This window comes from Lissotriton helveticus, chromosome 12, assembly GCF_964261635.1.
Source record: "Lissotriton helveticus chromosome 12, aLisHel1.1, whole genome shotgun sequence".
Classification (NCBI taxonomy): Eukaryota; Metazoa; Chordata; class Amphibia; order Caudata; family Salamandridae; genus Lissotriton; species Lissotriton helveticus.
This window is the reverse complement of record NC_136073.1, coordinates 773535942-773548658: the sequence shown is the minus strand read 5'-3', so window position 1 is coordinate 773548658 and position 12717 is coordinate 773535942. Positions and strand designations below refer to the sequence as shown.

Sequence of the window (12717 nt, the reverse complement as noted above, 5' to 3'; positions counted from 1 at the left end):
TAATCATGAAAGCCAATGGCTGAAGGGGGCTGACCCAAAGCCTGTTCTTCGTACCACTTCCTGTTGTGCTTGTTTACAGAATTGATGGCATGACATCCCCCAGTATTAAGTTGTCTGTAGCTAGACCTAAAAATTGGGAATTCTTTTTTTGATACAGCTCAGAAAGGACCCTCGGCTCTCGCCCTTGCACTTTTACATATCTTTTTTTTTCTTTTTTTTCCCTCAAATACTTTATTGATTTTCACAGGTATACAGAAGGCATTAGGACATAAGCATGTTTTTAGATGTGAAAACACAGTTGTGATAGAGGGTGGCAAGACGACAGAGAGAAAAAAGAGAGAGAGAAGATAGGGAATAAGTAAGGGTGGTTAATGAAGATGATGAAGAGATGGTTGAAGTCGAATGGTGAACAGAGAGGCATGAGACAACAAACAGAGCACACAGGGGCGAGGAGGAGAAGGATCTCTGTGGGGAAGACTAGGGATGGAGTGAAATAGGGCGCGAGAGATAGATGGAGGTGCTGAGGCAAGAGAAAAAAGATGAAAGGAGTGACCTGGGGCGAGGAGAGAGAGATGGAAGGAAATGTGAGAAAATTAGATAGAATATGTAGAGAGCCACCAAACGCAGACAGATATAGGAGGTAAAGGAGAGAAGAAAAATAAGGAAAGGGGCTGGTGAAGCGGAGACTATGGGAAGGTGAGAAGACATCAATAAATAGATGACTGCTGTGGACTGAAATAGAGGGGAAGAAGTTGGGGGAGGTGGGCTATGAAGCAGAAAAAGGATAGAAAAGGAACAAAAATAAAGAGATGAAAGGATTGAGAAGGAGCAGGACGTGGTGAATGGGGTAAAATGGAAGGAGGTGCAAAATTGGAGAAATATCAGGTAAAGTCAGAGTTATAGCAAATAATAAGGAGATGGTGATAAAGAGAGACAGGCAGGACAGAGAGTGGCATAGAACAGTGGAAAAATGCAATTGAGGAGAGAATGACAGAGGCCTTGAACCTGGGACAACGACCTAGACAGAAAAGGATACACCGGGTAAAAGACAGGCACAGGGAGGTCACAGGGGGCCTGGAGGAGGGATGGAGAGGGGGACATATACAGGAGCAGGCTGGAAAGGCGAGAGAGAAGTGGCAGCCGGGCGGGGGTGATGAAGGCAGGTGGAAGCCGTCGAGCAGGGAAGATGTCATGGTCCCCGCCCGCACGGCATCAGTAATCCCGTTGCCTGGTGACGGGGTACTGGAAACACCCCCCGGACAGGCAGAGCAGGGTGGAAGATGCGCGGCTGGTCCCTGGACAGAGCAGAGAGAGAGAAAGTGGGTGACAACGAGGGGAGGAGAGAGAGAGAGGGCCTGGGGAGGTGACAGAGAGAAGATGGCGTGGAGGTATAGACAGGGCATCGAGGCAGGAAGAGGGTGAAAGAAACAGGGGCAATTGTGTGTGTGTGGGGGAGAGAGAATGAGTGGCCTTCACCTTGCAGCGTGTCACCCCCACAGAAGCCCAAAGCAATCACGTCAGCCCTCCAGCGGGATCTGATAAGAGGGGCTGCATTATTCTTCCTCCCCGGGGGGAGCCCCCAGCCTTTCAGTGCATGCACATATCTCAGAGTCCCAGCTGCCAAGTCTCCTTCAAGGAGACGTGTGGCACCTTCAGCTGCCCCCTGACACCAGCGCCGCCATGAGACTGGGCTTCGGCCCGGCGGAACTTTACAACAGAACCTTTTTAATGCAACAGATAGGAACGGGGTGAGAGCCTTTCCGCCCTCCCTCTCTACGCAGCAAAGACTCACTGAGCTCAGGAGGTGAATGAAATGCCTCATCCCCTCTGGAGCCATAAAAACAGACTCACCTCCCTCGCCCCCACGCCTTCTAGTGCTGACTTCTGCCACAGAGGAAGCGTGTCCCTCACCCACCCTGCACAGAGCTCTCCCTCACGCCATCTACCGAAAACCTCCGGGCAAGATGGCGCCGCTCCCTCCAGCCTGTCAATCAAACACGTGCATCTGGAGCTGGGAGCAGAACGCCCTCACCTCTGTCAGTCCAACACAGAGATATGGAGCAGAGAGCTCACCGCCCTCCCTTCTGCCAATCGAACACAGAGATCTGGAGCAGAGAGCACATCGCCCTCACCTCTGCCAATCCAACACAGAGATCTGGAGCAGAGAGTACACCGCCCTCACCTCTGTCAATCCAACACGGAGATCTGGACCAGAGAGCAAACCGCCCTCACCTCTGTCAATCCAACACAGAGATCTGGAGCAGAGAGCACACCGCCCTCACCTCTGCCAATCCAACACAGAGATCTGGAGCAGAGAGAGCTCACCGCCCTCACCTCTGTCAATCCAACACAGAGATCTGGAGCAGAGAGCACACCGCCCTCACCTCTGCCAATCCAACACCGAGATCTGGAGCAGAGAGCACACCACCCTCACCTCTGTCAATCCAACACAGAGATCTGGAGCAGAGAGCACACCGCCCTCACCTCTGCCAATCCAACACGGAGATCTGGAGCAGAGAGCACACCGCCCTCACCTCTGTCAATCCAACACAGAGATATGGAGCAGAGAGCTCACCGCCCTCACCCCTGCCAATCCAACACAGAGATCTGGAGCAGAGAGCACACCGCCCTAACCTCTGCCAATCCAACACAGAGATCTGGAGCAGAGAGCACACCGCCCTCACCTCTGTCAATCCATCACAGAGATCTGGAGCAGAGAGCTCACCGCCCTCACCTCTGCCAAACCAACACCGAGATCTGGAGCAGAGAGCACACCGCCCTAACCTCTGCCAATCCAACGCAGAGATCTGGAGCAGAGAGCACACCGCCCTCACCTCTGTCAATCCATCACAGAGATCTGGAGCAGAGAGCTCACCGCCCTCACCTCTGCCAATCCAACACCGAGATCTGGAGCAGAGAGCTCACCGCCCTCACCCCTGCCAATCCAACACCGAGATCTGGAGCAGAGAGCACACCGCCCTAACGTCTGCCAATCCAACACAGAGATCTGGAGCAGAGAGCACACCGCCCTAACCTCTGCCAATCCAACACAGAGATCTGGAGCAGAGAGCACACCGCCCTCACCTCTGTCAATCCAACACAGAGATCTGGAGCAGAGAGCTCACCGCCCTCACCTCTGTCAGTCCAACACAGAGATATGGAGCAGAGAGCACACCGCCCTCACCTCTGTCAATCCATCACAGAGATCTGGACCAGAGAGCGCACCGCCCTCACCTCTGCCAATCCAACACAGAGATCTGGAGCAGAGAGCACACCGCCCTCACCTCTGCCAATCCAACACAGAGATCTGGAGCAGAGAGCACACCGCCCTCACCTCTGCCAATCCAACACGAAGATCTGGACCAGAGAGCGCACTGCCCTCACCTCTGCCAATCCAACACAGAGATCTGGAGCAGAGAGCACACCGCCCTCACCATTGCCAATCCAACACCGAGATCTGGAGCAGAGAGCACACCGCCCTCACCTCTGTCAATCCAACACAGAGATCTGGAGCAGAGAGCTCACCACCCTCACCTCTGTCAGTCCAACACAGAGATATGGAGCAGAGAGCACACCGCCCTCACCTCTGTCAATCCAACACAGAGATCTGAGATCTGGAGCAGAGAGAGCTCACCGCCCTCACCTCTGTCAATCCAACACAGAGATCTGAGATCTGGAGCAGAGAGCACGCCGCCCTCACCCCTGTCAATCCAACACAGAGATCTGGAGCAGAGAGCACACCGCCCTCACCTCTGTCAATCAAACACATAGATCTGGAGCCAAGAGCACACCGCCCTCACCTCTGTCAATCCAACACAGAGATATGGAGCAGAGAGCACACCGCCCTCACCTCTGTCAATCCAACACAGAGATCTGGAGCAGAGAGCACACCGCCCTCACCCCTGTCAATCCAACACAGAGATCAGAAGCAGAGAGCACACCGCCCTCACCCCTGTCAATCCAACACAGAGATCTGGAGCAGAGAGCACACCACCCTCACCCCTGTCAATCCAACACAGAGATCTGGAGCAGAGAGCACACCGCCCTCACCTCTGCCAATCCAACACAGAGATCTGAGATCTGGAGCAGAGAGAGCACACCGCCCTCACCTCTGCCAATCCAACACAGAGATCTGAGTTCTGGAGCAGAGAGAGCTCACCGCCCTCACCCCTGCCAATCCAACGCAGAGATGTAGAGCAGAGAGCTCACCGCCCTCACCCCTGCCTATCCAACACAGAGATGTAGAGCAGAGAGCTCACTGCCCTCACCCCTGCCAATCCAACACAGAGATGTAGAGCAGAGAGCACACCGCCCTCCCTTCTGCCAATCCAACACAGAGATCTGGAGCAGAGAGCACACCGCCCTCACCTCTGTCAGTCCAACACAGAGATCAGGAGCAGAGAGCACACCGCCCTCACTCCTGTCAATCCAACACAGAGATGTAGAGCAGAGAGCTCACCGCCCTCACCTCTGTCAATCCTACACAGAGATCTGGAGCAGAGAGCACACCGCCCTCACCTCTGTCAGTCCAACACAGAGATCAGGAGCAGAGAGCACACCGCCCTCACTCCTGTCAATCCAACACAGAGATCAGGAGCAGAGAGCACACCGCCCTCACCCCTGTCAATCCAACACAGAGATCAGGAGCAGAGAGCACACCGCCCTCACCCCTGTCAATCCAACACAGAGATGTAGAGCAGAGAGCTCACCGCCCTCACCTCTGTCAATCCAACACAGAGATCAGGAGCAGAGAGCACACCGCCCTCACCCCTGTCAATCCAACACAGAGATATGGAGCAGAGAGCACACCGCCCTCACCCCTGCCAATCCAACACAGAGATCAGGAGCAGAGAGCACACCGCCCTCACCCCTGTCAATCCAACACAGAGATCAGGAGCAGAGAGCACACCGCCCTCACCCCTGTCAATCCAACACAGAGATATAGAGCAGAGAGCTCACCGCCCTCACCTCTGTCAGTCCAACACAGAGATGTAGAGCAGAGAGCTCACCACCCTCACCTCTGTCAATCCAACACAGAGATCAGGAGCAGAGAGCACACCGCCCTCACCTCTGTCAATCCAACACAGAGATATGGAGCAGAGAGCACACCGCCCTCACCCCTGCCAATCCAACACAGAGATCTGGAGCAGAGAGCACACTGCCCTCACCCCAGCCAATCCAACACAGCGATCTGGAGCAGAGAGCACACCGCCCTCAACTCTGTCAATCCAACTCAGAGATCTGGAGCAGAGAGCACACCGCCCTCAACTCTGTCAATCGAACACAGAGATCAGGAGCAGAGAGCACACTGCCCTCACCTCTGTCAATCCAACACAGAGATCTGAGATCTGGAGCAGAGAGCACACCGCCCTCCCCTCTGCCAATCCAACTCAGGGATCTGGAGCAGAGAGCACACCACCCTCACCTCTGTCAATCCAACACAGAGATCTGAGATCTGGAGCAGAGAGCACACCGCCCTCACCTCTGCCAATCCAACACAGAGATCTGGAGCAGAGAGCACACCGCCCTCCCTTCTGTTAATCCAACACAGAGATCAGGAGCAGAGAGCACACCGCCCTCACCCCTGTCAATCCAACACAGAGATATAGAGCAGAGAGCTCACCGCCCTCACCTCTGTCAGTCCAACACAGAGATGTAGAGCAGAGAGCTCACCACCCTCACCTCTGTCAGTCCAACACAGAGATGTAGAGCAGAGAGCTCACCACCCTCACCTCTGTCAATCCAACACAGAGATCAGGAGCAGAGAGCACACCGCCCTCACCTCTGTCAATCCAACACAGAGATATGGAGCAGAGAGCACACCGCCCTCACCCCTGCCAATCCAACACAGAGATCTGGAGCAGAGAGCACACTGCCCTCACCCCAGCCAATCCTACACAGCGATCTGGAGCAGAGAGCTCACCATCTCACCTCTGCCAATCCAACACAGAGATCTGGAGCAGAGAGCACACCGCCCTCACCTCTGTTAATCCAACTCAGAGATCTGGAGCAGAGAGCACACTGCCCTCACCTCTGTCAATCCAACACAGAGATCTGAGATCTGGAGCAGAGAGCACACCGCCCTCCCCTCTGCCAATCCAACTCAGGGATCTGGAGCAGAGAGCACACCACCCTCACCTCTGTCAATCCAACACAGAGATCTGAGATCTGGAGCAGAGAGCACACCGCCCTCACCTCTGCCAATCCAACACAGAGATCTGGAGCAGAGAGCACACCGCCCTCCCTTCTGTTAATCCAACCCAGAGATCTGGAGCAGAGAGCACACCACCCTCACCTCTGTCAATCCAACACAGAGATCTGAGATCTGGAGCAGAGAGAGCTCACCACCCTCACCTCTGCCAATCCAACACAGAGATCTGAGATCTGGAGCAGAGAGAGCACACCACCCTCACCTCTGTCAATCCAACACAGAGATATGGAGCAGAAAGCTCACCGCCCTCACCTCTGTCAATCCATCACAGAGATCTGGAGCAGAGAGCACACTGCCCTCACCGCTGCCAATCCAACACAGAGATCTGAGATGTGGAGCAGAGAGAGCACACCACCCTCACCCCTGTCAATCCAACACAGAGATATAGAGCAGAGAGCACACCGCCCTCACCCCTGCCAATCCAACACAGAGATCTGGAGCAGAGAGCACACTGCCCTCACCCCTGCCAATCCAACACAGCGATCTGGAGCAGAGAGCACACCGCCCTCAACTCTGTCAATCCAACTCAGAGATCTGGAGCAGAGAGCACACCGCCCTCAACTCTATCAATTGAACACAGAGATCTGGAGCAGAGAGCTCACCACCTCACCTCTGCCAATCCAGCACAGAGATCTGGAGCAGAGAGCACACCGCCCTCACCTCTGTCAATCCAACTCAGAGATCTGGAGCAGAGAGCACACTGCCCTCACCTCTGTCAATCCAACACAGATATCTGAGATCTGGAGCAGAGAGCACACCGCCCTCCCCTCTGCCAATCCAACTCAGAGATCTGGAGCAGAGAGCACACCACCCTCACCTCTGTCAATCCAACACAGAGATCTGAGATCTGGAGCAGAGAGCACACCGCCCTCACCTGTGCCAATCCAACACAGAGATATGGAGCAGAGAGCACACCGCCCTCCCTTCTGCCAATTCAACCCAGAGATCTGGAGCAGAGAGCACACCACCCTCACCTCTGTCAATCCAACACAGAGATATGGAGCAGAGAGCTCACCGCCCTCACCTCTGTCAATCCAACACAGAGATCTGGAGCAGAGAGCTCACCGCCCTCACCCCTGCCAATCCAACACCGAGATCTGGAGCAGAGAGCACACCGCCCTCAACTCTGTCAATCCAACTCAGAGATCTGGAGCAGAGAGCACACCGCCCTCAACTCTGTCAATCGAACACAGAGATCAGGAGCAGAGAGCACACCGCCGTCACCTCTGCCAATCCAACACAGAGATCTGGAGCAGAGAGCTCACCATCTCACCTCTGCCAATCCAACACAGAGATCTGGAGCAGAGAGCACACCACCCTCACCTCTGTCAATCCAACACAGAGATATGGAGCAGAGAGCTCACCGCCCTCACCTCTGTCAATCCAACACAGAGATCTGGAGCAGAGAGCTCACCGCCCTCACCCCTGTCAATCGAACACAGAGATCAGGAGCAGAGAGCACACCGCCCTCACCTCTGTCAATCCAACACAGAGATCTGAGATCTGGAGCAGAGAGCACACCGCCCTCCCCTCTGCCAATCCAACTCAGAGATCTGGAGCAGAGAGCACACCACCCTCACCTCTGTCAATCCAACACAGAGATCTGAGATCTGGAGCAGAGAGCACACCGCCCTCACCTGTGCCAATCCAACACAGAGATATGGAGCAGAGAGCACACCGCCCTCCCTTCTGCCAATTCAACCCAGAGATCTGGAGCAGAGAGCACACCACCCTCACCTCTGTCAATCCAACACAGAGATCTGAGATCTGGAGCAGAGAGCACACCGCCCTCACCTCTGCCAATCCAACACAGAGATCTGGAGCAGAGAGCACACCGCCCTCCCTTCTGTTAATCCAACCCAGAGATCTGGAGCAGAGAGCACACCACCCTCACCTCTGTCAATCCAACACAGAGATATGGAGCAGAGAGCTCACCGCCCTCACCTCTGTCAATCCAACACAGAGATCTGGAGCAGAGAGCACACCGCCCTCACCTCTGCCAATCCAACACAGAGATCTGGAGCAGAGAGCACACTGCCCTCACCTCTGTCAATCCAACACAGAGATAAGGAGCAGAGAGCACATCGCCCTCACCTCTGCCAATCCAACACAGAGATCTGGAGCAGAGAGCTCACCGCCCTCCCTTCTGCCAATCCAACCCAGAGATCTGGAGCAGAGAGCACACGACCCTCACCTCTGTCAATCCACACAGAGATATGGAGCAGAGAGCTCACCGCCCTCACCTCTGCCAATCCAACACAGAGATCTGAGATCTGGAACAGAGAGAGCACACCACCCTCACCTCTGTCAATCCAACACAGAGATATGGAGCAGAGAGCTCACCGCCCTCACCTCTGCCAATCCAACACAGAGATCTGAGATGTGGAGCAGAGAGAGCACACCACCCTCACCCCTGTCAATCCAACACAGAGATATAGAGCAGAGAGCACACCGCCCTCACCCCTGCCAATCCAACACAGAGATCTGGAGCAGAGAGCACACTGCCCTCACCCCTGCCAATCCAACACAGCGATCTGGAGCAGAGAGCACACCGCCCTCAACTCTGTCAATCCAACTCAGAGATCTGGAGCAGAGAGCACACCGCCCTCAACTCTATCAATCCAACACAGAGATATGGAGCAGAGAGCTCACCACCTCACCTCTGCCAATCCAGCACAGAGATCTGGAGCAGAGAGCACACCGCCCTCACCTCTGTCAATCCAACTCAGAGATCTGGAGCAGAGAGCACACTGCCCTCACCTCTGTCAATCCAACACAGATATCTGAGATCTGGAGCAGAGAGCACACCGCCCTCCCCTCTGCCAATCCAACTCAGAGATCTGGAGCAGAGAGCACACCACCCTCACCTCTGTCAATCCAACAGAGATCTGAGATCTGGAGCAGAGAGCACACCGCCCTCACCTGTGCCAATCCAACACAGAGATCTGGAGCAGAGAGCACACCGCCCTCCCTTCTGCCAATCCAACCCAGAGATCTGGAGCAGAGAGCACACCACCCTCACCTCTGTCAATCCAACACAGAGATATGGAGCAGAGAGCTCACCGCCCTCACCTCTGTCAATCCAACACAGAGATCTGGAGCAGAGAGCTCACCGCCCTCACCCCTGCCAATCCAACACCGAGATCTGGAGCAGAGAGCACACCGCCCTCACCCCTGCCAATCCAACACAGAGATCTGGAGCAGAGTGCACACTGCCCTCACCTCTGTCAATCCAACACAGAGATCTGGAGCAGAGAGCACACCGCCCTCACCTCTGTCAATCCAACACAGAGATCTGGAGCAGAGAGCACATCGCCCTCACCTCTGCCAATCCAACACAGAGATCTGGAGCAGAGAGCACACCGCCCTCCCTTCTGCCAATCCAACCCAGAGATCTGGAGCAGAGAGCACACCACCCTCACCTCTGTCAATCCAACACAGAGATAAGGAGCAGAGAGCTCACCGCCCTCACCTCTGCCAATCCAACACAGAGATCTGAGATCTGGAGCAGAGAGAGCACACCGCCCTCACCTCTGTCAATCCAACACAGAGATCAGGAGCAGAGAGCACATCGCCCTCACCTCTGCCAATCCAACACAGAGATCTGGAGCAGAGAGCACACCGCCCTCCCTTCTGCCAATCCAACCCAGAGATCTGGAGCAGAGAGCACACCGCCCTCCCTTCTGCCAATCCAACCCAGAGATCTGGAGCAGAGAGCACACCGCCCTCACCTCTGTCAATCCAACACAGAGATAAGGAGCAGAGAGCTCACCGCCCTCACCTCTGCCAATCCAACACAGAGATCTGAGATCTGGAGCAGAGAGAGCACACCACCCTCACCTCTGTCAATCCAACACAGAGATCTGAGATCTGGAGCAGAGAGAGCTCACCGCCCTCACCCCTGCCAATCCAACACAGAGGTCTGGAGCAGAGAGCTCACCGCCCTCACCTCTGTCAATCCAACACAGAGATCTGAGATCTGGAGCAGAGAACACACCGCCCTCACCCCTGCCAATCCAACACAGAGGTCTGGAGCAGAGAGCTCGCCGCCCTCACCTCTCCCAATTCAACACAGAGGTCTGGAGCAGAGAGCACACCGCCCTCACCTCTGTCAATCCAACACAGAGATCTGGAGCAGAGAACACACCGCCCTCACCCCTGCCAATCCAACACAGAGGTCTGGAGCAGAGAGCTCGCCGCCCTCACCTCTCCCAATTCAACACAGAGGTCTGGAACAGAGAGCACACCGCCCTCACCTCTGTCAATCCAACACAGAGGTCTGGAGCAGAGAGCACACCACCCTCACCTCTGTCAGTCCAACACAGAAATCTGGAGCAGAGAGCTCACCGCCCTCACCTCTGCCAATCGAACACAGAGATCTGGAACAGAGAGCTCACCGCCCTCACCTCTGTTAATCCAAGACAGAGATCTGGAGCAGAGAGCTCACCACCCTCACCTCTGCCAATCCATCCTCACCTGTACCAATCTAGCATTGAGGTCTGAAGCAGAGAACATATCTATGTCACCTCTGGCAACCCAGTACAGAGACATTATCAGCACATGATACATCTCCTTCACTTCAGACTAACCCCAACCGATGCTGCAGAGGTGGTGCGGGGATGGTTTACAAATGTTCACATATTGGTACAGCGGATATTTCTCACTAGTCAGTGTTTCTGTTGTGTGGTTGGTCCCCTGAATTTGTAAATGGCTTGTATTCAGTTCTCCTCCTTCTCCGGACGAGTCTGGATTTTCTGTAACAACTCCTCTGGACACTTTGCAACACTGAGGTAAATCACACACGTTGTGTGGCAGGGTAAGGATAAGCAGAACATCAGAGCCTTAGACAAAGCTCGCGGCTTGGTCTCAGCCGGGGAAGAGGGGTCATCATGGAGCTTCACATGCAGGAAGGAACCAGGAGGTCCATAACGTTCTTGCCAGAGAGAGGTTCTCTGAGTCCTGAAGGGGGATTCAACCTTATCTTCACAGTTCTTGTCATTCAGCCAGCAGCACTCGACCAATCAAATCCAGCATACTGTTCTCTGTTAGATTGCCAGCCAATAAGATTGGAGGTCTCATTGCCTACTTCTCCCACTCTTTAGAAGCAGATGTGGAATCCTGGCTGGTTACCCCAAAACCGGTTCTAGGATGCTTGTTTCCGGTCCAGGGAAGACCTAGCTTTGCAGTTCAGGCTGGACTGTTTCCATGAGGAACGGGGTCAAGACTGATTTGCATATGGCTGGGTCTGAACTGGGGTGGTGAAGTGAGCTAAGGAATGATGGTGGATTAAACCCAGATTTGTGACTGGGGGTGAGTGTCTCAAAAGTTTCAGGGCTCCGTCCATCATCCCCTTGTGTTTGCTAGGCTCTATACCAGTCTCATGCCCTTACCTCAGGTCCCAGAATGACCAAAAAATCTTTATTATGTCCACTGCTGTTCTCCTGCTATACAGGGCTGTCCCTTTCACTACCTCGGGGTACCCTACTGTGGTTACTTACAGAGCATTTCATTTTATTTATTTATTTTATTTATTTTGAGAGTTTTATAGAGCGCGAACAAGATCCTGGCGGATATCAGAGCGCTATATAAACAATAAATGTTACTTTTACAGTAAATAAGAGCAAGTCTAAACATATGTACAAAGCAAATTATAAAAAAAAACAGCATAGTAAAATGTAATATAAAAAAAAAGTCTTCTGTTTGGGAGCATGTGTGCATCTTGTAACATGGTTTCAGTAGCAAAGTCTTCTGTTTGAGAGCACGTATGCATCTCGTAACATGGTTTCAGTAGCCCATGCTCATGTGAATTTGGCCATGAGGATAGATTTTACCTTCTTTTTAAAAGAGGTAGTGGACGGGTTAAGTCTGATTTCTGGGGTAAGGCATTCCAAATTCTAGGCGCCATCCCAGAGAAGGATCTGTTATACGTTTTTTTCTTATGGAATTTTTGTGGTTTCAGTAGTAATTTTTCTGCATTTCTCAGTGAGAAGAAGCTCCTGAAGAAGGAGGGGGAAGCTGAGGCTTACCTTGGAGAGGTCTACCAGAGTGTTGGCCTGGTCGCTGAGTTTCCTCTGCTCCATCTTCACACTCCTCAGCCTGTGGAAACAAGCACAGAAGGGAAATTAACTTATGAACCCTCCAACATTTTGAGGACAAACACACTGGAATGGCAGGAACCCGATTTCCCCCGGCCCCTAAGTCTAGAGAATGAAAGAAATTAAGAATTATTTCATTTCTAGAGGCGGGGCTCTCATTTCTATAACTGCTTGCTTCACTGAAGGATCAGAAACACGCCTCATCTCCTAACCCCGTTATTAAATAGGCCACTCCCCTAAGAAACACTTTTTAGGCAACTTTACTATATGTACTTCTTGTAGGGGATTAAAGGTTTCCTCTGTACTGTAAATGTTCTATCCCATGTATTAAGGTCTGTCTAAAATCTGGACACATAGGGGGTGAAATGTTGAGCTCAGCTCAAAGAAAAAGAAAACACGGTGTAAAAGATG

At 53.4% G+C, this 12717-nt stretch overlaps 1 protein-coding gene across 1 annotated transcript in view; it reads right to left on the bottom strand.

Moving 5' to 3' along the window:
• The window catches only part of KCNN3 (potassium calcium-activated channel subfamily N member 3), a 526431-nt gene that overhangs the window by 29312 nt on the left and 484402 nt on the right, over positions 1 to 12717 (bottom strand). Inside the window, exon 7 of the mRNA XM_078671377.1 lies at positions 12238 to 12307. Within this exon, the coding sequence (XP_078527503.1) occupies positions 12238 to 12307 (70 nt within the window). The remainder of the gene's footprint in view (positions 1 to 12237; positions 12308 to 12717) is intronic.